The 27,918-nt window shown below is 43.4% G+C and overlaps 3 protein-coding genes across 7 annotated transcripts; 1 reads left to right on the top strand and 2 right to left on the bottom strand.

Moving 5' to 3' along the window:
* Positions 1 to 634: 634 nt before the first annotated feature.
* Positions 635 to 5,026, bottom strand: proca1 (protein interacting with cyclin A1). The gene is made up of 4 exons (XM_063204271.1): positions 4,300 to 5,026; positions 3,909 to 4,041; positions 3,497 to 3,631; positions 635 to 3,006 (listed from the first exon to the last, which is right to left on the bottom strand). Exons 1-4 carry the CDS (start codon positions 4,841 to 4,843, stop codon positions 999 to 1,001), a joined length of 2,820 nt encoding a protein of 939 aa, XP_063060341.1. The 5' UTR covers positions 4,844 to 5,026; the 3' UTR covers positions 635 to 998.
* A 3,788-nt stretch (positions 5,027 to 8,814) lies between these two features.
* Positions 8,815 to 17,955, top strand: zgc:174895 (uncharacterized protein LOC100126024 homolog). Its single transcript, XM_063204826.1, has 5 exons — positions 8,815 to 9,002; positions 9,207 to 9,300; positions 9,913 to 10,059; positions 15,247 to 15,342; positions 17,034 to 17,955. The coding sequence occupies exons 1-5, from the start codon at positions 8,880 to 8,882 to the stop codon at positions 17,183 to 17,185; spliced, it is 612 nt and encodes a 203-aa protein (XP_063060896.1). The 5' UTR covers positions 8,815 to 8,879; the 3' UTR covers positions 17,186 to 17,955.
* A 149-nt stretch (positions 17,956 to 18,104) lies between these two features.
* Positions 18,105 to 26,496, bottom strand: rab34a (RAB34, member RAS oncogene family a). 5 transcript variants are annotated; one of them, XM_063204821.1, is made up of 12 exons: positions 26,149 to 26,496; positions 25,460 to 25,590; positions 25,026 to 25,117; positions 24,265 to 24,333; positions 23,992 to 24,093; positions 23,109 to 23,173; positions 22,866 to 22,917; positions 22,011 to 22,092; positions 20,955 to 20,993; positions 20,127 to 20,217; positions 19,184 to 19,291; positions 18,105 to 18,656 (listed from the first exon to the last, which is right to left on the bottom strand). In XM_063204821.1, the coding sequence occupies exons 2-12, from the start codon at positions 25,577 to 25,579 to the stop codon at positions 18,589 to 18,591; spliced, it is 888 nt and encodes a 295-aa protein (XP_063060891.1). In that variant the 5' UTR covers positions 25,580 to 25,590; positions 26,149 to 26,496; the 3' UTR covers positions 18,105 to 18,588. The 5 variants fall into 5 exon arrangements, with proteins under 5 accessions (XP_063060891.1, XP_063060895.1, XP_063060892.1 ...); XM_063204825.1 differs by having other exon boundaries at positions 25,460 to 25,535; XM_063204822.1 differs by having other exon boundaries at positions 24,265 to 24,330; positions 26,149 to 26,495.
* Between the last annotated feature and the right edge of the window lie 1,422 nt (positions 26,497 to 27,918).

Genomic DNA, 27,918 nt, shown 5'->3' with positions numbered 1-27,918 from the left:
GCTCGGCGTGGCCCGGCTCGGCCCAGTCCGGCTGCCTGCCTGCCACAGAGGAGACCATGTGAGCGTCAGCTGAGGAGGTTTTTGGCTGCTGCGGTCGTGCCGGGTGTCTTAAAGCTGGACGGCTGCAGATTATCCCCTTAGTCAAGAATGTGACCCTTTTCTACCCAATTCCTTAAGCAGCCTCAGTGAGGGATGGAGAGAGAGATGGAGGGATGGATGGAGCGAGAGCGAGAGAGAGAGAGAGAGAGAGAGAGAGAGAGCGAGAGAGAGAGAGAGAGAGAGAGAGACCTGTTGAGGTGTGGCCAAAGTCACCCCACCGAATGCCAGACTGCACATGCAACTACTTGAAAGAGATAGCCAGTGCTCCTGCCTTGCCTGGCAGGGCTTTCCTTTGTTAGCAGGAAGTGAATTAGTAGGCAGCAGTCTGTAAGGCGATCAAGTCATTAAGATGCAGTAACATACTTGAAATGACTGAAGTGGGGGGGAGTTGGACATTTTGCTGCATTGCACATATTCGTGAGTGGGAGAGCTCATTCAGAGAACTTTGTGAAATACTGTATGTGGGCCACACTTTCTTCTCATATCATAGTGACCAGAAGCAGCCAAGTTTTAATACATCCTTTAATACTTTAATAACCCCTTTAAAACACCTTTACAGTTGCTTTTATTTTGCACACATTTTGCTTCACATGCTTCATAAAAAAATCTTTTTATAAAACTAAATCCACAAATGTCAAAAAGATGGCCGTGTGTAAAATATCCACATATTGTTGTTTATTTTAGGGGTAAACAAAGACAACAAATAAATCTTAATCTCATACTTCATGCCCTATGTGTACGCACAGTATATGCTACAGAGTACATCAACAGGAAACTGCTGGAACTCCTCCAATGAGGAATGAAATGTCTTTCAAGCTCCAAGAGCAAGCCCAGTTGCTTCCAACTAAACTCTAATGGAAAGCTACAGAGAGAGGTGTGTGGGGGGTACTGGTCAAGATTCAAGCAGCCAAGGCCACAGCCTTTTTTCTTTTCTTTCCCTCCCATCTTTCGTGCCTCTTCCGCTTTGGTCTCTGCTCTCCGCTCGGCTGTGGTCCAGCCAGCAGCATGAGCGGGGCATCCTGTGTGTTTGTGTCTTTGATGGGTGGCTCGAGCTGACCCATAGTACTCGTGCCAGACTGGGACAGAAGAGGAGGTAGTGCGGTGGTGGTGGTGGGCATGCTGGCAGTGGTGGCAATGGTAACAGGGACACCCACAGTGTGACTTGCAGTCGTACCATAGTCAGCTTTGTCTACTACTAGTTCTGTGGACTGCACAGAAGGCAGAACACTTGCGGGACTTTGGGTCAGCTCGATGCCAAAAAGGCGACTCATTCCCCTTCGCCTTTCCCTGAAGGAGTCCTTTAACCTGTGCCACCTGCTCTTCCCCTTCCGTGCCGTGTCTGTGCCGCGGCTCCTGGCAGTGGTGGGTGGGACCGGTCTCGCCACACTCGTGTAGTCCAATCGCGTGGCCATAACGTGATACCCTGTCCCCAGCGACGTGCTGCTGGCTTCAGTGGCTGAAACTGGAGGAGACTTGCTGGCAGGCTCCTCTCGGCTGTCTGGCGTTGGTGTCTGATGATTGTGAAGCTCCATGGGCTGCTCAGCTTGAGAGGAAGAAGGAGGAGGATGTTTCACTTTTCCTACTTTCTTTCTTCCCCCTCTCTCCTTTGACCTCTGTCTTTCTTTGGCTTGACGGAGAGGGCTGATGATGGGGATGGTGGGTACTCCAGCTGCTGTTGCTGTGGCGGCGAGGTGTAGGGGTCCCCTCTCGTTTGCGTTTCCCAGCGCGGTTGGGCTCAGTCGACCCGCAGCCTCGACCCCCCTCTCGACAAATATTGTTTCATCACCACCATGCCTGACAGATACAGTGATGGACTGCTCCTCCTCCCTGTCTGTGTCATGAGGTCTGGGGGTGCGCAACGTGCTATGGGCTCGGAGGCCAGGTCTGTGCCTACTAACATGACCCTGCCTCATCCTCTCTCTGTGGCTCTTGGTTTTGAGGATCCTTACTACAGTCACACTGGGAGGAGAAGGCGTTGTGCTTGTGCTTGTGCTTGTGATTGTGGTTGTGGATGGTGACAATGTACTCATCTCAATCTGCTGAGTTTTCACAATGCTTGCATGGGTGATGCTGGGAGTAGTGGTGGGAGGAGGCCTTGTGGTGGTGGAAGACATACTGCCCACCTTGCTCTCCTTCTTGTGTTTCTGCGTCTCTTCTTTCTCTGACTCTTCGGGTGTGCTCGATGGGGTCACACTATGGGAGCGCTGAGGGTCGTCTCTCATCATGGCGTTGGTCAGTTCCTCTCTAGCCTCCCGGCTCATCTCACTCCCCATGTCCACGTTCGCCTCTGCCTGCCGACCTCTCGCCAGGTCGTCGATGATATTTGTCCTGCTGCTACTGCTGCTGCTACTGCTGCTGCTGCTACTGCTGCTGCTCACTCCGTCCTCCATAACGACGTGACAAGATGCAGCACCTACACCGCCCTCGTTAACCCTCACGACAATCGTCTCCACGTTCAGCTTCCTCTTCCTCCCTTTACCCCTCCTCTTTTTGTTTTTTCTCTTCTTGCCGCCCGCGTTCTTCTTGCGCTTCTTCTCGGAGCCCTGCGTCTCATCCTTGCCCGCCTCCGGCGATGTGCTTTGCGAAGAGGAGACGGTGGCCAGCACCTTGATGAAGTCCTCAGCTGCGGTCACCATGTTGGTGAGAGATGGGACCTCAGGGATGGCCGTGGTGGTGGTCTGAGATCCAGACGTGGAGGTAGAGGTAGAGGAGGAGGCTGTGGACTGTGTGGTGCTGCCTGCCCCCTCTGAGCCAGTCTCCCCTGGTTCAGCTGAGGCAGGTTGTGGACTCGATGCTGTCTTGTCGAGGGGCGGCAATGGAAGGTCGTCGATGACATCAATGCCACCGAAATCGTACGCAATAGACTCTTTGATCACGGCCACTGGCACCTGGCCATACCGTTTACACCTACAGAGTGGAAAGAATGGATGTAGAATTTATTACACTGCGTTGCATTAAATTACAATTAGCAGAGACTTCCGTCCAAAGCTACTTACAATAATGCAAAGAATCTGCTGGCATGTAGAGGAGTAAAATGATACAGCATTATAGTGGCGTATTATACTGCTGTATTATAGCAACACATAGATTAGGGTAACACTTTCTTGGAAGGGTGTTATGCAAGGTGTCATGTAACTGTCAAAATAATGACATGACACATGTCAGTAACATTGCTGTTATTAATGGGTGTTTTCACAATGTGACATTCAGTTTTTGGAATGTCATGACACCCAAACAATGTCAACTTGACATTTCAACAGCCAAAGGACACATTATGACAGCAGTTATAAATATCAATAAAGTAATGTAGTCCATTTCAAATTAAGCGTTGATTATGGATGGGCTTTTGCAGGACTACAAAAAATGTATGACGGACATAGTGAGGTGATATACTTACACTCCATACCAGTGCCTGTCAACGCACTGCTCTTGATAAGCGAGCTCAAAACAAGGCACTTCCATAACATTGAAGAACGCCTGCCCAACCACTCTGGAGGAAGAGTCATTCACATTTCGGAGACATGCCTTCATTCTGGAAAAACAGAAGCAGATGTTGTTTTCACACCATTTTAACAACAGACTAAAAAGAGAAGATGGGGAGGGATCATGTGCACTATTCAAAAGGACGAGTTAACACTGAATGGTTTATACCCCTGTGAATGGTTTTAAGCTGGTTGCATGTTTTAAGCTGGTTACATGGTGAGGTGCTGTAGCCTATTCCATTTACTCTGACATAGCACAAACGTCATGCCTCATGTCCCTCATGTTGCTGTTGAGGGTGCTATGTGATGTGCGTTTGCTGAACTCACGTGTTGTCACAGTCGCAGTGGCTAATTGAGTGCCATTTAAAGTTGGTGTAGCCATAATCGGTGGAGAAGGCGTGAATGACGTGGGGACAGTGGTCATGCTCGCGGCAACATTTGTCGGTATCAGCAAATTCCCCTGGAAAAAAAGACCAAATGCGGAGGCACTCACTCAGACAGCTGAACTTTTGAAGAGACAAACTCAGCTGCAATAGAAGATGGCATATCACATAGGCTACATTACGCATACATTTACGCATAGTTTGTATACACTATACATTTCACTTGCATCAATACGGGTTGTATTTGAAAGAGGTATAATTAATGCCTGCATCAAAAGGGGTTGAAACAGAACTGATCCCATTGTTTCATACCGGGTAAACCGGCTGCTACTTACCCAGTTCATCGTAATGATTAGCGTTATTGCCCGCTCCGCACCACAGCGTCCCTGGGTAAGTGAAGCCACGCTTTGACCGGCGCAAAACTGCAGCATCCACCTTTCTGCGACTTTCACGTGTTTCGCTCGCTTGCAGATCACTTGTATCAGATGACGCGCGCTTGGATTTCAACTGAAGACACTTCAGTTTCACGTCAGTAATGCTCTTAAAATTGGGATTCAAAGCGACCGGGACAGAGACCTGACCGCGGAGACCCAGGTGGCACAAATACATGAAGGATTTCACTTGCATGGGATCTGTGGTCAAGGCGCAATCCACCAGTTTACCGGTGGCATCATGGACAGAGCGCACTTCCTGAATTCCGTCAGACACTTGTAGCAGATGGTACTCTCCGACATTTGACCTTTTGGCGCACAGGGTATTGTTGAGTAAGTAAAAGAATTCTTTGCTCTCCTTCTCAGCCTCCAGAGCGCTGCTGAGGAAATCAGCCTTAACGAATTCCCCGTCCAAATAAGACAGGAATACAAAAAACACCGACCACATCGCTGAAGGCTGCGATTTCAGCACCACCAGCTCTGAGACAGCACCGCGCGACCTGCCTGCCAGCACACCGCCGACTTATTGGGCGCATTTAACAGGGCTAGTATTAATAAAGTTGACGGTCGATAATGGGAGTGGTCTGACATTTAATTAACCCTTTCCTGGACGGACAACTGTCAACATTCGATACCCAAGCATCCAATTACAGATAGGCTGTGTCTGCCTCTGCATTAGGACAAGAAGGCACAGTTAAGTTAACAAAAAAAAAACATTTACACAATTTGTGGCAATAAATTAAAATATACTCCAGGCATCTGACTTCTCTTTCATGGCAATTGACTTCTCCATGCACTTGTCACTATGTGGGTGGCATAAATTGTTCAACAAAACCCATAGCCTATGTGTTGTTTTAGATAATATCCGGATAATATTAATACATATTGTCATTGATGTATGCTATATGAACTATGATGATGAGACGTGGTAAGACTGTAAGAAGCCTACAACCGTGGGAGTGTTGACCGCAAGTTACCTCTACGTTCCCCACTTCCCACAAAGTGGCGACTTACTTGAGTGACGCAGTAAGGAGGAGGTTCTTACCACGCTTTCCATGGTAACAAGGGATGGGGTGATTCCTCCAACCCAACGAGATTGGGCATCTTTCAAATACCACAAAAGGCATGGGAAATGACCTACTTAAATGAAGTGAATTGCTGGGAGTTGTGGAAGACAAGACCTATAGCAAAGGCGGAAAAAAGAAAATTCATCTCCTTGGGCAATTCTATCCCATCGACTGTTTTGAAAATATAGGAGTCTTCAGAAGTTTGTCTTGTCAGCAAGACTTGCGTCAAAGACGCGGGACTTCTGAGGAGATAATGGCACCCCGTAGAGTTGATTGTCAGCACTGCCATTCTAATTCTTAGGGGTCGGAGCGTTCATCTCACTGAATAACTATGCGAGTCTGACAGTGCATTGGCTATTTGAACAGAATTGAGTTTAAATGGATTTACTTTAATACTAACTATTTAAACACATTATAAAGTTACTCATGGGGGAATGTTTCTCAGAAAGGAAAAAAGAAGCCAAACTTTAGTTGTGCACAGCTGTGAATGGCACGAGAAGGCTAAATTAATTCATCCGAATTTGAAGCGCTGCTTATTGCGCGCGCTTCACTGTGCAGTGCGAGGGCTTATTCAATCACATGGCATTCTGAGTAGCTCACAGAAGACTTCCTAAGAAGTGAGGCTGCACTGCAGGAGGAAGGATATCGGATTGAAAGAAGGCGGGCATAAATGATGCAAAATCAGCAGAGGTAACATTCGACTTCAAATCCTTTGTTATGATGTAGAAAGCCTAGGCTACCTCCACCTCTTCCAAGATACCCACAGTGCTTGCCAGCTATTCATCTCCTTAACAATAGTAGGCTAGCACTAATAATAGTAGGATCAGTCACACCACACTGGTCCTTAGTGTGTAATAACCTGGGCAAGCTGTGGAAATTATGTTGGGTTCACAGATGCCATTATTGTATTAAATGAATTGAATAGGCAAGGTAAGGTAAATTTATTTGAGAGCTGTTCATACATGGAGGCAGTTCAATAAAAATAGGCTGAGGCTGGATCCCAGCAGTAACTTACAAACTTCCACCATATAGGGAGCAATGCACTGGCTGAATGTTTGCAAAATTCAGGGCACACTCCCGACACACAACATCAAAATAGCCTGACTTTAAAAAGTTTCCCCATGACCATGCCACTTTTTCAATGGCAGTATGTGGGAAGGGTTGCGCACACAATGCCGCTAACTTACTTACTTAGGCCCATTACTCCCAATGGAGCATAGGCCATCCACAACTTTTCTCCAGCCAACACGGTTTTGGGCTGTCCTTTCTGCCTCTGCCCAGCTGGTTCCCAACCTCTTCAGTTCTGCCTCAGAGTCCCGCCTCCAGGTGTTTTTAGGTCTCCCTCTCTTCCGCTTCCCCTGCGGGTTCCAGGTCAAGGCTTGGCGTGTGATGCTGTTTGCTGGTTTCCTAAGGGTGTGCCCAATCCAACCCCACTTTCTTCGTAGAATTTTTTTCTCCACCGGCTCCTGCTTCCCTTTCCTCCAGAGTTCCTCATTACTGATTTTGTTGGGCCACCAAATCCTAAATATCCTCTTCAGGCAGCTGTTTATGAATGTTTGTATCCTTTGCAATGTCTTCTTCGTCATCCTCCACGTCTCCGAGCCATAGAGGAGGACAGATTTGATGTTGGAATTGAAGATACGCACTTTGGTGGTCATGGCTATTTCCTTAGAGGACCAGATGTTATTTAGGATGATAAAAGCTGCTCTTGCCTTCCCAATTCTGGCTGCTACGTCTTTGTCAGTGCCACCCTGTTTGTTCACTATACTGCCGAGGTAGGTGAAGGAGTCCACTTCTTGTATATTTTCATCCTCTATCGATATTGGTTTGTTGGTCGGGTTGTTGATCCTGATTGTGTTGGTCTTCTTCTTATTTATCCTTAGTCCTACCCCTAGAGATGTATCTGCCAGCTTGGTGGTCTTGTCCTGCATCTGTTTGTGGTTGTGTGCCAGTAGAACCAGGTCGTCTGCAAAGTCAAGGTCCTCTAGTTGCGTCCACAGGGTCCATTGTATGCCGTTTTTCCTTCCTGCCGTTGTGGTCATCATGATCCAGTCGATAGCTAGTAGAAACATGAAAGGTGATAGGAGGCATCCTTGCCATACTCCGGTCTTGATCTCAAAGCTGTCTGACACTTGGCCGCTAAGCATGGTTTGTTAAGTTGATATTGTTTGTCTACTTTCAATCCATCATTACATTGCACACAATAGCTTTCACCTCCATGGATTTTTCAGAATGATGGCAAATTTGAAATAGAGGATTTTGGAGATGGATAACTTGCACTTGCATTTTTGCACCTTACACAGTGAACCTTATACTGTATATTGAATCACTGTACCACATGGCAAATTCTATATTACACGTTTGAATTTACTTACATCACCAAGTATCGTCCTAATAAATGAATGAATGAATGAATGAATGAATGAAAGTACCAAAAGGAGCTACCTCAGTGCCTCTTTCTTGTTGGAAGCCGTTATAACTAACTGTACTGTACGTCTTGTGTTTATTTTTTGTATTATTGGTGTCTGTATTATTGAATTTTGCTGATGAGTGGAGTGTGTGTGTGCGTGTGCGTGTGTGCGTGTGCATGCCTGCATACGTGTGTGTGTGTGTGTGCGTGTGCGTGTGTGCATGTACAATGCATGTGTGCATGTGCATATTTGTGTGTTTTTTGCACATTATTGCTGGTGAAATGCAATTACAACCCTCTGTGAAATATGTGATATATACACTCTTTAACTTTGGGATGTAAAGACTTTGTCATTCAGAGGTGGTCCATGGTAGAAAGGTTAAATGGCTAAGTGCCAAGTTGAAGAAAGTGAAAATGATCTTTGAAAATGATCTACAAGGAACCAAACACGCCATGAAGAACATAGGGCGACGTGCAAGGATTAAAAGAAAAACTTTGTTTAAACTTTACACCCCAGATTGAAAAAAATAGAGAAATAAAAACAGAAGATATATAGTATAACCTGCCCGGGTTGGAGGTTGAGTTTATTTGCACTTGCTCACAGAGGGCAGCAAAGACGAGTTGTGCAGGGCCGGATTAAGGCATAGGCTAGATATGGCTACATAGGGGCCCCCACCTGCCAGGGGCCCCCTGATTGGACAAAAGTGAGTAATTGCAGAATTGTGACAAGATGCAATATTTAAAAAATATCTCATTTGTCATGTTGAGTGCAGTTGGTAGACATGGTACCCTTAATTTCTAGCTTATGACACTGTCTATGTAAATTTGTCGCAAAATTTGCCTTCTGGGGGGCCCCACAGCAGCCTGTAGCCGGGGGCCCAAGGCCATCTTAATCCGGCCCTGACTGTAGGATCTGTTAACCGAATACGCCCCCCCTTGGCTTTGGACAGCGGGACCCTCTGGTGTGTGCATGCCTGTCCGCCTGTGCTCTGTAGTCAGTCTGCAGAATGGACGCTTTAGCTGTGCCACAAGACAGGCCAAAGGGCTGGTACGTGTCTCTCATGGCACCCAACACTAAAGGACCAAAATTTGCTTGGCTAGACCCATCGAGGTTGTACTGCAACTCCCAGGTATGGTTAATAAGGGATTTATTATGCACATTGTGTCTTCCCCTCCAGCTTGTGATTCTCATCTTTTCAATACACGTGCCGATGACGAGGACTAATGTATGGCTTAGCATATTGACAGAAAGTGGCATACTATGTAGGGCATTCCGTGCATGGCACTACAGTTAACATGCGTTACATGTGTCTCTTCAACTTTGTTTGCTTAAGGCACTATCAGACTGTGTGCAGGACCAGCTGAAACCATTCCAAGATGACGTGGTTGACATCGTTGCTGGCATAGATGCCATGGGATTCATTCTAGGTAACTTTTGGGCGGGCAAACAGTACATGCGCAACTCTGAAGTGTGTACACACATGCTGGTGGTGTTTATTTTCAGCACGGCTCGCACACTTACATAGGAGGAAATGTTACCCACTAGCAGACTCCACTAAATTTAGACTCACACGGCATTGCCCTCTCTGTCTCAGTCTCTCTGTCTCTCTCTCAAATCAGCAATCATACTAGTATAAACTGATATACTGATACCGTACCAATTACAAAATGCATATATCTCACAGAATGTCTGTATTGCAAATCTACGGCAAGCTTGTGTAAGTAGGTAATGTAAAAATAATGGCCATGGTGCATGTGAATGGTTGGCAAACACACCCCCTTTTCCCCATGGTGGCAAGGCCATACAATATGGAGTTTTATGCTCTGTGAAGACTATGTAACTCTAAAAGTTGTCTGGAAATATTCTTTATTTGTAGGCTATAATATTAGATTTATTTACACCATGTAGGCCTATTTTATAAGTAAAGTATTGCAACCGCCCCAACCAACATGCACATTTATGAACATTCATTTCATGTACATGCTCATCTGTTTGTCTGCAAATGCACATATAGACACAAAATGTGTTATGTCTACCAGGGTCAGCTGTGGCTACCACTCTTGGGAAAGGCTTCCTAGCGATCCGTAAAGCAGGACACCTGTGCATTGAGACGCAGACTCAGGATTACAGTGACTATTCCGGACGGGAAAAGCTGATGGAAGTGCGTTTGGATGTGCTGAGGCCAGGTAGGCCTTACTTTAACTGACTCTTGCCAGATGCATTTGTTCTGTCTTGCTCTGCAACATTACATTTGAAGCTACACTATATGTGTAGGTCTGCGAAGGTGTGGTTTTATTAAAAAATCCTTGCATGTGATTCTTTTTTTAGGGCTTTTGTGCCTTTATTTGTGTTAGGATTGTGAGAGAGCGACAGGAAATGAGTGGGGAGAGAGAGACGGGGAAGGACTGACAAATGACCCAGGCCGGACTCGAACCCGGGTCACCAGCAGGGTTGCCAGATATGCCAAATTTCAAGCCCAATTAATACTAAAAACTGTCTGGATTGCGTGAAATCCCATCCAATTTGCACTACATTCTATAGATTTCTATGCTCATACCTCTATAGAAAAAAACACCAAATATGTTTTTAATTCACCCATAGATGATCATCCTAAAAGGCAGGAAACCAGCCAATCTGGCAACCCTGGTCACCAGCATAGTAACCCAGAGCCCCATCGTTAGGCTATGGTAGGGCCTATGAGGTGCTACGTTAACTTCTCACAGATTTGAAAATGTAGTTGAAATGATAGAATCAATACCGATGAGTGAGTCCATGCAAGCGGTCATTGTTGTCTGAAACAACTGTCATGGTTCACTTATTTTTTTTCCCCTCTCCTCTACGTTCAAACATTGACTATATCACATTTCTGACAGTCCCCTGATCCTGATTGGGTCTTCTGCATTTTGGTTTGGGAGCAGGGTAAATCTGAAGGTCCTCCAGACCCTCGTGTGAGCTCATGAAGCTGAGTGGAAACACACAAGGGATTAGCTAGAGTCAGACATGGCCTTACTATTGCATGCCAAAACCCGTGGAAACATTAACCATCCCAGAACTAATGATGGTCAACATTTAACTGTCTTACTGCACTGACAATATTTAACCATTAAGATATATTGGCCGAAGTTTTCTTTTTTCTGACAAACTTCCAGGAATGTTTTTGTACATAAAGCTTTTGGCATGAAGTCGGTCCTATTGTTGATAGTGATACATCCAAGCAGTTCACATGTTTTTTCATCGGACACATTTGATGGAATCTGTAGTTGTATAAGAGTAATTGGCTGTTGTAAAAGGATGCAGCAAAAGAATCGAGGAAAAGAACAGTGCAACAAGCCACCTGAAAAGCACTCTGTCCCCCTTAATGTCACGGGTCACTAGATGTCTCCAATTTGTTGGTCTGATTTGCATGCTGTGAAAACCTTGTAACACTGAACACCAGCCAACTACTGTCGTCACAAGTGGTCAGAGGCCTATACAGTCTAGCCATCTGCATCCTGCCAGGCCAGGGAGGAAGTGGCCTTCTGCGCGCCAAATAAAAAAGCCCCCTCTAGCCATTCATCACACCCCTATTCAGTTCCTGTCCCTGTTAATAGGGACACTCTGTTTGCCACTTTGATCTCTTCTCTTCGTTAAGTTGTGAAAATCTCTTAATCGGCAAGGATCGAAACGCATGACATATAAATGTATGGTATTAAATACATTCAGTTGGATAAATAAAATGCAATTATAAAAACTTAAATTCTAAATATTGTTGTTGCTACAAAACCATCATACAAAACTATCATGGGAGAATGGAATTACTTTGGATCTCCTACACTGCAAAACATTGCAGCCAGTTAAACGTAAAAAAGTAAGTTGCCCTGCTGCCTTAAGTGTGTAAGTTGACTCAACTTGACAAAGTTGAGTTAAGTCTCAAGCTGCGTTAACTTACATACTTAAGGAAGAAGGACAACTTTTTTTTCTGGTTGCAATACTTTACAGTATAGCAGCATACTCATGGAGATGTTTAAAAGAGCATCCCGTTTTTTTGTCCTACAAGACCTGGCATGACTCTACAGTCACCTCTTCGGCATGCTGATGGCCTGATACTTCGTCATGTACCGAAGCCTCGAAAAGTCATGATTGAACTTGATAGTTGGCACTAACTTAACAGTGCAGCTCTACGAGAGCCACAGAAATGGAGATTAACATACCAACTTTAGCAAACACCACAATAATTCTAGGTATTCCTTTGATAGAGAGTTTGCGATCAGTTTGTAAATATTTAACTCTAACATCAAAGGAAAGCACTATTTTTTAAATCTAGGACAATACATATTGAGGTACATAAATATTTAAATAATTACATACTAACATATATAAAAGCATATTGCCCAATAAACAAAACATGATCAAGGTGTCATGTCAGCAGTGATCAACTCTAAAGGGGTCTTTATTATTGGGCAAGGTCATAAACAGTGTAGCTGCCCCCACATAACCTTTGATGCACTCCGGTTCCACCTCCAGGCAGTGAGTCGTTTTTGATGAATGAATGATTCGTAGGTAAACACTCTGAATTATTTGGTTTCACAGTAATCCATTGGCCAATGTGTTTAGAGAAGAACACCTCTTTACTGTTTGCAGAGACAGTGAGAACTCGTTACAAACAACAACAAATATTTGTCCGTGGGTAAATGTGAACATACAGTACCTCTGACTGAGCAAGTTCTAGAGTGTGAAAATATTACGCTTCTGTTGAAATGAAATGCTTTGGGGGAACTGAACATGATGACGTTTTTTTTATAAAGGAAGTAAATGTGTTGTATTGGGCTGTGTGTGTGTGTGTGGGTTTGTGGGTGCAGTATATGTCGGTGCATGTCCTGTGGGCTTCTTCACAATTACGTCTTGGGTACAGCAAAGTATGCCAGGTTTTCCATGATGTTAATGAATTCAGGCAAATGAAGCTTAGAGAACAATGTAGTGTGTTATTTCCCATAGGTGGGTGCTTCATTGAGGATTACTTGTTTAAGACACCTTTTAAAGTCACACCTTTGATCCTTAAAGTGTGTGTAATGATTCCAGTTGCTCTGAACAGCCCACACATTCGGGACTTTTCAGATAGTGATCTCTCTGAGTCATAGCATTTCGATGGCGACAAGCCTGGGCAGGTGACTTGGTCGGCATCCATCAAAGACTTGGTGTACAATATGCGTGAGTGGCATGCTGGCTGGCCTCGGTCCTGGGATGCTAAAGTGGAGATCATGCGGGATGAGATCCGTTTCCACCCCCATTGTACAGGGGAATGTAGCTGGGTACTCTAGTGAATATAGGAGGAGTAGGGGGAGGTGGTGGGACAATCCGGAAGGCCTTCACGCATCACAGGTGACAGGTGTAAGGAAAAGGAGGGGTTTAAATATCTGCGAAGGCGGGAGCAAGTAATGACAGCTGTCAATCACTTGCAGGCTTCCTCCCAAACCATGTTTATGTATAAACAACATTTATTATTTTCTAACCTGAATAATGTGTGTATGTTGACAATAAAGCATATGCCTTCTACAAATATACTACCATTCTCTTTGACTCAATTTGTATAACTTTTATAAGTTAACTGAACTTTTTTGTAAACCATTTATTTAGTGGTTTGTGCCAACTTCGCAGTCATACCAATACCATGGAGTGTAACTTTGATGATGACTTCATATTGACTATTTTATTTCACAATCACAGCCACGTATGTTAATCATGTTTTCCACATTGCTGGAAAGAACAAACTGTTACTACTTGCAGATGCACACAATTATAGTGTCATCTGAATCAGAACTGCATTGGAACTGGGGAAGTGCTCGATTTGAAACAACCAACCTTAGGACAGTAAACAGAGGTAGGGTAGCCCCCCCTTAATGCACGCCGTTCCACCAATGAAACGCTGTAACAGCTGTAGTGAAAAACTTCACTAGAACTACACCACTACGACAGTGCACAGGGCCTTTAGTAATACATTTCCTTGCCATGCTGGTAACAGCTCATTCATAACAGGGGCTGTGTCTTACTGGCTAAGGACAGTTCTTTCAAGACAGCACATCTTTCTTTGTGTCTGTTCATTAGGCATCACCTACAGTAGATGTACAGACAGCTGTGCTGTTGTGTTATGAACAGGTCAGATTCTTCTATCGCAATACTTGCTCACAAGATCCTCGTACTCAATATCAAAGGGAACCAGAGCAGCATATGTTCATGATGTTGAACACTTTATACGGCATTGATAAGTTAGCAGTTTCATATCAACTCTTTCTCTCATTTCCTCGTGACATTCAAGACAATCTGCTGTTGAGAAACACCCGACCCTTTCTCTAATAACGTACACAGTATGTAGGCCTACAGTATTACTTCAAATATGTTATTGGAAAGTCCCGCTAGTATTTCAGCAAGACTGTTTGTCTTGGTCCTGAGATTAAAGAGTGCTCTATTATTTTTAGAGCTTTAAGCTTTAAGATAAGTAGATTTCTAATTTGGCAATGACTTGAGATGGAAGTGTATGATTGGTCGTATTTAATTAAAATGTGCCACTAGGGCGCCTTTGTGTCTGACTAAGCTGAGAGAGGCATTTGTGGCTATTGTTGCTTTGGTTATGTCACCACATCTTACATCAGTCACAAATATGCTGTTGTGTGCCAACAAAAAAACTGATTTTACAATTGAACCCAATGAATCCACAGAATTACACTATATTACCAAATACCATTGGACCATTCTCTTTCATTCTTCCATTGGGGAGGTCACACGGATGTTGGTTGAGAAGGCTTGACTCTCAGTCTTTGCTCTTAATTAATCCCAAAGGTGTTCTATTGGGTTCAGGTAAGAGCTCTGTGCAGTCCTGTCAAGTTCATCCATACCATACTCTGTCATCGTTTTCTGTCTTTATGGACCCTCTTTGGGCACTGGTGCACAGTCATGTTGGAAGAGGAAAGAGCATGCTCCAAACTGTGCCCAAACGCTTTGGGAAGAATTAGAGCAGAGATTGAGAGCCAGGCCTTCTCGACCAACATCAGTGTGTGACCTCACCAATGCGCTTTTGGAAGAAAAGCAAACATTTCTACTGATTACTGGGGGACTGATTAAGAAGCACTCTCCTCCTGAGCATAGTAGCCTATTCACCCTCCGCACTGCTCTCTTTGACCCAGGTGCCTGTCGGGATGACCCCTTGGGCAGGCTAGTCATAATGAAAATCTGTTTTGTGCATATTGTGACTGTTACTTGATTGTACCTATTCAATTACAGTTCAATTGAAATGACTTGGAAACGATGATGGCCGCCTGTTCTGAAGATGAGTACAGTGGATTTCACATTTGCACTTTATAATCTGTTGTTGTGTTCTAACTGTGGTGGGTGCCTCACAGGCCTGAGGGTGCTGATTGTGGACCAGTGGATAGAGACCGGAGGCACCATGAGGGCAGCCATCCAACTGGTGGAGAAGCAGGGAGCTACGGTAGTGGGTGAGTATTAACAGACACAACAACAACAACAACGCCAACAACAACAACAACAACAACGCCAAAACATTATATTGTTATACATTGGGTGTAAGCATGTGTACAGTATGTGTGACTGAGTGCACTTATTGTAGGTTACTGGGTGCATTACAGAGCTTGGTTGACTCAAAAAAAAAAGTTAAGCTGTTAACCACTGGGTCGCTCTAAAAAAAAAGGTCCACTGGCTTACAATGTTACTCTTTTGACTAACACACAATATCCAATTGGTGGCGAAGAAGTGGCCCATGCTGTTGGGTGAGTAGGCTACTATTGGGTCACTGGGTGCATAAATAATTGATTAAAATATTTTTTCTTAATCTAACCTAATAGTATATAGGGGGCCGTGCCATGGTTAAGTTTGGGAACCCCTGCACTAGATGTACCAAGTCACAAAACTCTATGTACAGTACTCCACAAATACCAACACTGCTGCCAAGTCCCAACACTGCTCAGTCTTTATCCATTTGGTGATTCACTGCACTGCGGAGACACACAATTCCTCATTCACAAAATCTGGCTTACATCTTGGTCACACAGAAATCTGGATCACACAGAGCCAAACAATCATTCTGCACACATTCTCAGTTTTTTCACTACTTTTTATGTGAAATGGAATCAGTTTTTGGGTATACCTGTGTGATAATAAAATATGTATAATTTAAAAATATAATAATCCACCCATAACAAAGCATAGTGGCAACAATAGTTATGGCACTAGATAGTAATATGTTTGGTGATTGAACTCCTATTGTGTGGTCCTATACATTACCATAGCCCATATGACCTTCAGTGACAGATTACTGCAAGGGCCAATCAGGCCAAGAGTCAAGGGGGCCCTGAAGCTCCAGTCTCTATATTTCCATTTCTAATGTTGTGTTAAAATTTCATTTTTAAGAACTGAATGTTCATATTTTCTCATGGGACATCCCCTAAAACCCCAACCACATAGACTCTCACATCTGGCCTGTCAAACCTGAATCCGAGTGCGCCGGACGAGTTTTGAAATGGTGGTGCATTTTTTTCTTCATTCTTTATTGCTTAACAATGTTACTGCTGTTGCACTCCACTCATTTGTCTGCATTAAAGGGGTATGCAACTACTTTGTATTGTAGCATGCTACACGGATCCATTGACTTTCACTAGCTTAGCGACATGCTCCCTCTTTTAACTTGTCTTAAAGCAAGACAATGGCTTACTTGAAAAATAAGACACTTTACCACCTTTATAACCCCCAGCCAACGATTTTAACTGTATTAAGCCCCAAAATAGTGGCATACCCCTTTAAAGGTTGAGAAAGCCTGATTTAGGGAGCCCAAAAGTGGGGATGCCAATGCACAGTATGCTGAAACCTTGAATCATTCTTTTTAAATAGCAACACCCATTGTCTGGCACATGGGCCCATGGAATTATAATCCATCCCTGATGACCATAATGAACTGTGCATAGCAAGGGTATCTCGGGAGACACGAAGAAAATAATATTTGTACTAAATGATGTGGAAGGAAAAAAGTCCAAGCTCTGTGGCCAATGTGACACCTGAATAACTAAACGTAATAACACATGTTGTAATATGCACTAACATGATATGCTGTATATATTGTCACCATACCACTAGTTGTCCACTGACTGAGTGACTGTGTGCGGGTGTGTTATAGGTGTTGCAGCAGTGGCCATAGAGAACAGTGAGGGGGGCAAGTGGATCAAGGAGCACTACAAGCACTCCCACTGCATCCCAGAGGAGCTGCAGGCCCAGATTGACAACCAGTACCTGGAATCCTTCACGCTCTTCAGCCACAAAAAACAGTGAACAACTTTCCTCCCGGGAGGGCGTGTGTGGGAATGAGAGACAAAAGTCTGAGAGACAGGAGAGGAGGACAAGGAATGCATGGGAAGCTTTTTTGGTTTTGGTCCGGCTCCAGAGAGAAGACGCAGAGAAATATAGACATGGCCAAGGATAACACTCTCACAAGGGAGTCTGTATCTTCAGCAATCACATGAGGATGGTGCGAGGGTGGTGTGATGTTCCTTCTTTTAAATTTTATTTCTGCACTTTGTTCTTGCACCTTTCATAATTGACCACTAGATGGGGCTGTAGGTAAACTCATGCTTCTCAGTATTGCTAGAAATAATAAACACAGCAGTGTTTTCCCTATAGAAGTTCCAACCTATGTCAGCAACTCTAGAGGGCTCAGGAAAATACATTTGTTGAGGCAATACGTTCAATGAAGAGTGATTATAATTATACTGCTTCAACAATGCCAACATTCTAATGTGTCTTCCAGGGATTGTTTTTTCTTTTGTGATAAAGACCCTATTGTATATGAAAGTAAGTATTGCAACACAATCATTTCGATGACAAACTTTACTTTATTTTCTTCGGCAGTTTTGTATGATGATGTGTGCTCATAACTGCATAAAATATTTTTACAAAGAAAACAAAGAAGAAAGGGACTGTAAAATATGGGTAAGGTCGATATAAAATACCTATTTTATTTACTTACAGATACACTGCTAGTAATATTGCATCTTTCTGTTTTGGCTTCATAAAAGCTGTAAACAATTGTCACTTTGTTCAGTGAGGACGTTGCATGTTGTGATGTACAGATAGGCCTGGTTTTGTGTAAGCCACTTGAATGACATTGATTTTCAGTACGCTGTAGAATCTCCCTCATTGCGTTTGTACCTTAAAACATCTGTACACACAGTAAAAGAAACAGCATACAAACTTAACTCAAATATTTTTAAGCTGTGCAAAAGCATCCATTTTAAGGAAATGCACACATGCAAAGTATTTTTTACAATACTAAAATGAGTAAATAATAATAAAACAAAAATCAGTGAAAACGTTCAAATGCTAATTCTTCTGTAGACTTATGATATTTTTCCAGGTTATCCACAAGTGTGGCAAACGACAAGGTCAAGACCAGCCCAGCTGACATTCCAACTTCTTGAACAAACTAAATAATAGAATAAATAGTCCTTGTCTTCTGTCTAAAGCTGTTCATATACATTTTAAAGAGGCGAACAACTCTCATTTCCATTGTGTCACTGCCCCTCTTCCTGTGTAGCTCGATACATGCATCTGGATATGGTGCGATCTCTGCTGACCAAAGATTCTAGAATCTTTGCAGCTGCTGGCCAATGATTGCACATAAGAATATTATAGTCATTGGCTGCTGACAGTCCTCAAACAACATCCCAGAATCTCCCTCATTGACAGCAGTTGGGGTGTTTCTTCTTAGACGTGGTCTTTGTGTTGTTTGAATTGCTGGTGATTTCTGTAGGAGATGAGAAGAAGTGATGAGACCAGATGAGCGAGTGTGGCTTTCTTTTTTTCCTTCTGACAGCCCAGTTGCCTCTATTACATTCCACTCTTAATCTGTAGCGAATCGCACACTTAAGATGTGGCTAAAAAAATGGATTGGTGTGAAATTCCCCTATTACCTACTTGAGGACATTCCTGCCTATAAAAATGAAAAGCGTGTGACTTTGGATGCAGTTTTATCTGCCCTAAATGTGCCTCTCAGCTGAAGGAATGCAGTTACCTCACACCTTTCCAAAAGCTTGGACATTTAAACTGCATACGGGTATCATTTGTGAAGACCTGAGGCATTACTTCAACTTCAACAAGCTAGAGAAGACTTTAACAGACAAAAACCTAACCCTGCTCTTTTGCACCAGCCCTACTTGGCCTGTTCACTCTGTATTTCCTTGCATTGTTCATGCTACAGATTATGTCCAGGTTTGTAAGTCCCATTGTATAGAAGTGTATTCTATGTGTAATGTAATGTGAAGTTATACTTACTGACAACCTCCCCGATCCGTCTGGATCCACCCTTCTCCAGTTCGGCCAGCACGTTGGCCTCGAATGTCAGAGATGCCACACGGAAGAAGAACTCTCTTACGCCCTCTCCTGGAGGCATGAGGAAGCAACGAGTCGGTTGGCATAGGGGCCATCCGGTGACATGAATTAGCTCGGCAGATTTAATATTTCCAAACAAGCAGGCACACACTCACAATGGGGGCTTTTTAAAGGGGCATGACTGTGTGCGTGGTGTGCATGTTGTCTTGTGTTACTATCATCTCACGGTCTAACGGACAACCAAGAACATGCATACTCAGTGGTAGCGCATACTTGCCCAAGACAGTGTTGCAGCTTTAATTCATATTCTGCATCCCCCTAGGCTCTTTAACAGTGATGTTTGGCAATTGGTTTGTTCATATTTTTTTGTGAAGCTTAATACTGGATCTGCAATTGTTATTACCAGCAACAGTAGTAGCAGAATAAAATTGTATATTGCCGTCATGGTAGGGGCCTTGCTGACAAAGTGTTGAAGTAGCCTAATGTATGTTGAGCAAAACTTATGGTATGAAATGTGCTCCATCAGGGGTGAGTAACTTTTTTCATGTGAAGGGCCACTTAAAATTGTTAAAGTCCTCCAAGGGCTGTACTACGAAGACAAACCAGGATTTCCCCCAGCACTTAAGGCCTATATTGAAGGCCGCCACCTTTACAACAAACCCCAACTTCACTAGGTCCCCTGAAAATATACCTTAATTGTATTGGAAATGTTATTTCTAAGATTGCTTTACAAAACATGCCATATTTCATGTGAAACTGCATGACACTGAAATTATATCAGGGGCCAGATAAGACAGTAAATGGCCCCCGAGACATGAGCTCCAGTCCCCACATATGTGCTACATGATCAAAAATGGTCATCAATCACTAGTATTGTACTACTGACCTGATAAAGCCGAGACAGCCCAGTACTCTGCCTTTAACTCCTCTGACAGTCGGATGGCATCCTCCTCAATCTGAGAGTACTGGGCAGGAGACTACACAGGACACACACATATGCATTAGTCTAGCCACAGTAGCAAAACAACATCAACATCCTACAGTATTCATCTGCTCACAAACAGGGCACACAGTACTAGCCTGGAAACTTGATTTAATTTTGTAAATCCGAGTCTGACTTCAGTTCTGTTGACGTCTTTGCCTTTCACAGGTAGAATTTTACTGCTTGTCAGTGTTTGTTAGAGATGACATTGACCAGTATAATTTCAGAGAAAAAGACATCAGCTTTCAGGTAAAAGTAGACCAAATAGTTTTAGCCTATTAGAGAATCTAGAATTCCAGGAGGAAATGTTTCCTTGATCCGGAAAAGCCAGCTCTGCGTGACATTTAAGTAAAAGAGGTAGAGCTTGGTTACCAGGCTAGTACAGTATATGGCAAAAGTCAGCCTTTAGGAATTAACATCCTATGTAAGATCACTGAAGCAGCAAGTAATACGAAGAATTACTGAAGCGGCTTGTTAGCTTTTGAAGTACCACCTAAGAGTAGCCGGAGGATATCTGGCATGGGAGTAGTACACAATGAATGTTAATTATTAGCCACTTAAAATTAGTTCATAGTGGGACAAACAGACAAGGTCAGAAACAAAAAATCACCAGGTCTGCTTTCAAGGGTTGACAAAAATAGGCTGTCTCAATTCAAAAGGCAAACTATCACACATTTGAAGTTAGTTCATATTAAAAAAATGTAAATGGCGATAAAAACAAAAGCAACATGCCTTCCTTCTAAGGTTGGTTTGTATGGGCTGTGTCTGATTCTGCGGGAGACAAAAGACCACACCACACATTTTTGAGGTCTGCATGCTCAGCGGACCCAACATATTCGGTGGTCAGAGGACTGTGGCCTCAAGCCAAACAGATCCTCCCAGTCCCTTCCACAAGAGGCATTTCTAGCAAAGTCTTGCCCATATCATTCAAAGTAAAGTTACACAGAAACAGACTTGTTTGTCGCCTTCAGGGAAGCCTCATACTGCAGATGGGCCCGTCGAGGGGCCTATTCACTCTTTGCTGAAAGCACTCAACTACATAGCATTGCTATGACAATGCAGAGTCTTCAGTAACCAATTGAGACTAGGTTATTACCATTTTGGTGCCAATAGGGTTATAACAGAGCCTCTGCGTTAAGGGGTTAAAGACTACACCAAGGGCTTTAAGACAATACCAAGATGGCAGCCATAATAAAGGGGGAAGTTGACCAAGGTTTTTTGAATGAGATGTCCACACACTTAAATTTATTTTTGATTTTTTTATTCCATGGCAGAATTATGCTTCAGCCATAGGTCCTCTTCAGATTCTTGGAGGTCAAAACATAATTCTGCTATGGAATAAGATATCAAAAAGGATTTCACGTGTGTGACTTCTCACTCAAAAAACGGAATCAACCTTTGTCCTGCATCTTAAGCCGGGATGTGCACAGTCTTCCTTCTCAAATGGTAGTTGACCAAGGAGCCAGCATCATACATCTGGGGGGCCTGGGTACGACTCTGACCTCTCCTTCCCTTATCCCATGCCTTTCCAAATCATACTTCTTTCCCACTCATTGCTTCTCTTTCATACCGTACTGTTTCATGATTGTTATTGTTTCATGATTAAGACATGGCCCATTTTGAACAAGACTCAGTAATATCATAGTCGTGTAGTACTATGGCAGTTACATTTTAAATGACTATTACAGCGTTCCAAAGGTGGTGTGCATGATGAAGCAAATAAATCATAAATGACAACATTAATATCAAAACAATTAAAACAAGGTTGAAATGTAAAACCACACACACACTCAGGTCTTTCTTGGTTCCGACCAGGAAGAGTAGCACACTGGACGGGTCATTCTCCTTCATGGCGTCCTCCAGCCACTGCCTAGGATGAGACACACACACACACAGCACAGGTGAGCCTTGAAATACATTACATTCACAGGCCTGACAGTAGAAGAAATCTGAAGTCTGAACCTTAAACTCTTAAAAAAAAGAAAACATAATGACTGTATTGATATTGAACTCAACCCATGACGCCAACAAATGTTTTTGCCGCCCATCTATGGAAAATCCCACCCGGTGCACTTGATTGGCTCATTCGTTCAGAAATGATTCTGACTTTCACCAGACTCAGATGGTTGTGCGAGGAAAGCAGAACGCCCTCGCGTGGAGTTAAGCGAAATGCAGCCTGATGATGTTAGGACCACAGGTGAATAAATAGATCTATAATGAGGAAGTATTATGCCATGGACTCCATTGTTGTGGGACTGTCACGAAATGATATCGCTAAGACAGCTGACAGGACGTTACAGTGGGTTGAATGAAAGCTTGGTCAGCTTTGCAACACATTTATGGCACAAAGTGAGCTGTCGCCACTCTACAATCTTCAAGGGAAACAGAGGTCAACACACACACACACTGGCTGGTGAAAGTAAATTTCATGCAGCGCTTCCTCTGCCCATGCTCTTATGCAATAGTTAATTCACTGGCCTGGCCGAAGAGTTTTAGAGAAGAGAAGAGAAGAGAAGAGAAATTACAGTCAGCTGGTTGTATGAATTGGCCGTAACAGGAATGATATGGAGTAGGACTTGTGCTTTCTAAACCTATAAGGACAACCTCTATGGGAAGGGACTTAATGGGGAGGCACTAACTTACCTGGCGTGGGAAAGTGATGACACATCCGTCAAGTCAAATACAATTATGATCGCTGCGAGACAAAAGCAAAACAGTATATTGGTATAGTTGTGGTTGTAGTATAGCAGATGTCACATGTCAACAAACCATGTAGACATTTTTCAGTTCATATAGTACAATTGCTGGAGCTGTTTTGATGTGACAGACACATACAGTAGTTCATACTTGTTTAGTGTAGCAGTGTAACTTTGTAACATGCCTTACCTTGTGCTCCTCTGTAGTATGTAGATGCTATGCATTTAAACCTCTCCTGTCCCGCTGTATCCCATCTATTAAAAGAAAAGAGGATGACAGTAATGGAAAGTGTTGCAGAACAGTAGCACAAGTTACTAGTTAAATATGTCCTGTGGAAGATTCTTTTCTGTGTAGCGGTGGACTTGTATATTACAATGATAAACACAGGAGCTGGATCTGTGCCCTGTCAGTGCCTACAGCAGTGGTCTCCAAATGGTGGCCGGTGGGCCAGATCTGGCCCGGGCATGGTAAACATTTGGCCCGCCATGAGGTTGGAACAAATGGAAACATACACGTGTGCTATCTGTGGCCATACAGTCGGGAGATTTGTTTGGCCCTTAGCCTCATTTGAGCTACATAATTTGGCCCTTTCATTTGAAAAAAATGACTGGAGGCAACTGGCCTACAGTCTCCAGTTTTTAGCGGAAGAGCGCAACACTGTTTCTCCACTTTACACTAGGCCTTCATCAGAGTGACAACATAAACATAAATAAAATAGTGGTAAAACCATAAAAAAGCAGTGCTGTGCTCTTCCTCTGAAAACTAAGAACTATGGTACCCTGAAAAACTGCACCGTCTGACAAAGAAACTTGGTGTTGGCCCTCGCAAAATTTTGTTGAACAAGTACAGTCTTCAAATGGTGGTACACAGCGGTCCCCAGAGAACAAATGAACAATGTCTATCCAATTGGCAAAAATATAATTTTACAAGAATTTTTGCTCGTGGTGGTTATAACATGATAATTAGTTTTGAACTGTATAGATGTATATTTGGTTGACAGACAACTTAAAACAATTACAAAATGAGGTTTTAATTACTGAATTGAGACCCAGACACTGACATGATCACTCACAGTTGTAAACTGAAGGGCACCCCAAGCACCTCAAAGCGTTCCATCTCAAAGTCCACACCGATGGTGGCCTTGTAGTTCTTGTCAAAAGTGTCCTTACAAAACCTGTTATGAATAAGTAATAGGACATTAATAATACTAGCAGTAATACAACAGTTACATATTTCCATGATGTGGTCAAAGACACACATTGCTGGCTTAAGAATATATAGGTTAAAGGTCATTTGCCATTTTACTTCACTAAATATTAATCCCAAATGTCTTTTGCTTGCTTACCTATTAATCAAGCAGGTTTTCCCCACAGCCAAGTCACCCACCACAATCACCTTGGAGATCTTAAACCTGCTGGGGAAAAAAAGAGTTCAAAGAAGAAAGTAGTCTGTAAATGAGCTACATTTAAATGAAATTAAGAGAATTAGATATTCAGATAAATTGGCTTAGATTTGATTTCAGGAAATAAAACGGTTTCCTGAAAGAGTCTGGGCCTGTGTCTGCTCTGTGTCTGTCCTTCTTTTAGTGTGTCTGCACAGTACATTTTCCAGTGTCAATTCAACGCCTGGAGAGTTGTGCTACATTGTGCTGTATGTGTGTGTGTGTGTGTGTGTGTGTGTGTGTGTGTGTGTGTGTGTGTGTGTGTGTGTGTGTGTGTATGTGTGTGTGTGTGTGTGTGTGCGTGCGCGCGCGCAAGCGTGTGTGAGTGAGAGGCACATTGTCTGGGTGAAGGCAGTAACTCTCCCGCTCAACCTACTGTCCAAGTGTTCTGTTCCATAAGTGTGTGTGTGTCTGTGCGTGCGTATGTGTATGTGTGCGCGTTTGGGTCTGTGTGAGGGAAGTTGTCTGGTTGAAGGCAGTAACTATCCCACTCACTCTGTTCCATAAGTGTGTGTGTGTGTGTGTGTGTGTGTGTGTGTGTGTGTGTGTGTGTGTGTGTGTGTGTGTGTGTGTGTGTGTGTGTGTGTGTGTGTGCGCGCGTGTATGTGCGTCTGTGTGTGGGGCACGTTGTCTGGGTGGAGGTAGTAACTCTCCCGGCTGCTTACCCTACTGTCCCAGTCTTCTGTTCCTGGCAGGCGGTCTTGACTTTGGGGTGGAATTCCTCCTTGGTGTGCAGGGCAGCCTCCTTACTGAAGCACTGGAATGAGGAGAGCGACAAGACAAGCAAAGTCAAGCTAGAGCTGTATAAACATATGGTGTGTGTGTGTGTGTGTGTGTGTGTGTGTGTGTGTGTGTGTGTGTGTGTGTGTGTGTGTGTGTGTGTGTGTGTGTGTGTGTGTGTGTGTGTGTGTGTGTAGTATGTGTGTGCACGCGTGCAAACCTGTCTCGTAATTGAGTGGACAATATGGATGCCTATGTCGTGTGTGTAGCCTGCAGACACGATAATATACCTGTAGTATTGGCACAGATCATGCTATTTAGACAGACAACAATACACTGTCGTGATGTGACGTGATCAGACAGAATCCATGAGGCCTACCGGAGGCATCTGGGCGATGACCCGGTCCCTCCTAACGGGCGGCAGCACGCTCATGTCGGGCTCTTCCTCGGCAGCACTGGGAGAGGAGAGGTTATGCAGGACAGACACACAGTGATGCATAATGCAGCCATCTGCAATAGAGTAAAATGGCTACCTTTATTCTCAGAGAGGTCTTTAAAAAGTGTAAGACACCCTGTGCCTTAAAAACATGGCAAGTGTTTTGAGCTTTTTAAACTTCCCCATGTTTTGATACGTGCTGTTGCTATGAGCACAGACAGACTTACAGTGTGACCAAGCAATGCCAGCTGGTAGCTATGGAGGAGCGGTGATGAACTAATCCTACGGTTGTTGTTAATCCCAAAAGTAATTCGCAGAACAAAGAACACACAATTAGTCTACAGAGTATCATATGCACAACCGCAGTTAGACAACTTGTGCCATGCAATCACTGAATGAATGCTACATTTAAAACTTCTAGAAAGAATGTGTAGGACAAGACACATCGGTCTTCAGAATGAGTCATCTGGTAACGGTAAGAGACAACCCCTTAAGAACAAACTCAAAGTTGGATACATTTGGATACATTTCTCCCGTAACTTTTATTAAACTGTTTCAACACATCTGCTATTTCATTATGAAGAGTAGCAAAGTTACACAAAACGTTACACTAAGAAAAGTGACGTAGCTACCAAAATGAATCTTTCCGTTCTCCCGCGTGGATAAATCTCCTCGCTTCCTCAGCGAAGAAGAAAGGGTGCCGTCCCCAAAAATATTTCTCAAAAACGCACTCCTCGATTAGTTTCAGTACATATCCACGACAGTATCCAAGCAGCTGCGTTTGCTGACTGGCAGAGAAAAATGAAACCTCGGGCTACGGAGGAGTAGGGGACAACAGACAGATGACTTCGATTAAGTTAAAGGGCTTTACGCACAACTCCTCTTTTTTCCACGAGATTCCAATGTTTTGCTCTTCGGCGCAGGAGTGCGTCCCAGCCCCCTGGCGTCACAGGAATGCAACGACCCATTTTTGCTGCTGGAAATTCTTGTCCAATATCCCCAAGTTTGTTGAATTTAGCCTTTTAAACTGACATGGCCAGGATGAATGAAAATCTCCCAACTTTAAATTGGCTATAAAACATCTGTATAGGCCTACTCCTTATCAATAGTGGAGTAGGCTATTAAAAGAGGTTCACAATGATGAGAAACCAGCTCATCATAGTATATTCCATTATGTATGTTGTGTAAAATATTAATGCTATCGGTGAAAAGCAATGGCTAAATGTTTATGGATACATCTTTTAAAAACGACAACTCCCAACTGCTTCAGCCAGGGACGGCCCAAGCCTTTTTGGGGCCCTAAGCAAAATGTAATCCGGGGGCCTCCCCATACCACCACCTACTAACTTAAGCATCAGATGCTTCATAAGCTTCATTTATGCACGAGTGAGGGTTGCGAACTAAGGACATTGGTAGGCTGTCTGCAGATCGTATACACATCATGTACTGCACTTCTTGGAGAAAAAAAGGTCATTTAGGGGTTTTACAATTAAAAGGGGTACATGAAAAATGGCGTTGGCTCCTGTTTCCATTGTGGCAGTAAGGGGTGCATGAGAAAGAAATATAGGACTAGGGAAATTGTGTAGATTTGGCTTCTATATGGAACTTTGCTGCTGATGGGGGCCCCCTGGTGATGTGGGGGCCCTAAGCCATCGCATAGTTCAGTTATGCCTTGGGCCGGCCCTGGCTTCAGCTGCCGATTTCAATCCCAGCATGCTTTGCTGTGTCCAGCTGTGTAGACAGACTTCCTAATTACAGTAGGCCTACAAAATAAGATGGAATTAATTTGGAGTAGTGCTGTATTTAACTGTGGAGCCACCAGTGTCTCTTCTCTTACTATACTACTGTTGGCCTATGTTGCCAACAGTATTTGGATTATGTGTCAACCTTCTCTACAATGGCATGTAGGCCTACATATCTGTTCTTAAAACCACCCTAAACATTATTTTCCAAAAGTAGGCCTATGCATCTCACCAAGTGGTTAGGGTGTGCACTGGCGTTCTCTAACAAGTATAAAAGTGAAATATGTGCTTCTGTCATGTTTAATTTGCCATTGTGTGAATGAAAGGAAAAATGTGTACAAAATGCTAAATAAAACACATCAGAAGAAGCCATCTTTCACTACAAAACTTGTTATGGAATACCAGTAAACACCACCAAACACTTGGTGAGTTACACATTCTTGAAAATAAATGTTTAGGGTGGAAGAACAGATGCATAATTCCATAGACATCCATTTAAAAGCTAAATGTACTAAATCATAGACATCATATAGAACACTATATCTATATCTATATGATATCTATGTACTAAATAGTGCAAATCTACGGCCATGCTAGACATTGTAGACATTGTATTTGTTTCCAAACCCACAATTATATATTTTTGTAAACAGTAAAACT

Source organism: Engraulis encrasicolus, chromosome 8 (genome assembly GCF_034702125.1).
Source record: "Engraulis encrasicolus isolate BLACKSEA-1 chromosome 8, IST_EnEncr_1.0, whole genome shotgun sequence".
NCBI classification, from domain to species: Eukaryota; Metazoa; Chordata; class Actinopteri; order Clupeiformes; family Engraulidae; genus Engraulis; species Engraulis encrasicolus.
This window is presented reverse-complemented; position numbering and strand designations above follow the sequence as displayed.

Excerpts from the sequence above, each read along its gene's own strand:
- proca1 (XM_063204271.1), bottom strand. The coding sequence starts at position 4,843 with ATGTGGTCGGTGTTTTTTGTATTCCTGTCTTATTTGGACGGGGAATTC. Across the intron at positions 4,042-4,299 it reads TAATCATTACGATGAACTGG|GGGAATTTGCTGATACCGAC; the intron begins GTAAGTAGCAGC and ends CTTTTTTTCCAG. Across the intron at positions 3,632-3,908 it reads CACTGCGACTGTGACAACAC|AATGAAGGCATGTCTCCGAA; the intron begins GTGAGTTCAGCA and ends CTGTTTTTCCAG.
- zgc:174895 (XM_063204826.1), top strand. The coding sequence starts at position 8,880 with ATGGACGCTTTAGCTGTGCCACAAGACAGGCCAAAGGGCTGGTACGTG. Across the intron at positions 10,060-15,246 it reads TTTGGATGTGCTGAGGCCAG|GCCTGAGGGTGCTGATTGTG; the intron begins GTAGGCCTTACT and ends GGTGCCTCACAG. Across the intron at positions 15,343-17,033 it reads GCAGGGAGCTACGGTAGTGG|GTGTTGCAGCAGTGGCCATA; the intron begins GTGAGTATTAAC and ends GGTGTGTTATAG.
- rab34a (XM_063204821.1), bottom strand. The coding sequence starts at position 25,579 with ATGCATCACTGTGTGTCTGTCCTGCATAACCTCTCCTCTCCCAGTGCT. Across the intron at positions 24,094-24,264 it reads AAAACCTGCTTGATTAATAG|GTTTTGTAAGGACACTTTTG; the intron begins GTAAGCAAGCAA and ends TATTCATAACAG. Across the intron at positions 23,174-23,991 it reads GTGCCCTTCAGTTTACAACT|ATGGGATACAGCGGGACAGG; the intron begins GTGAGTGATCAT and ends TTCTTTTAATAG.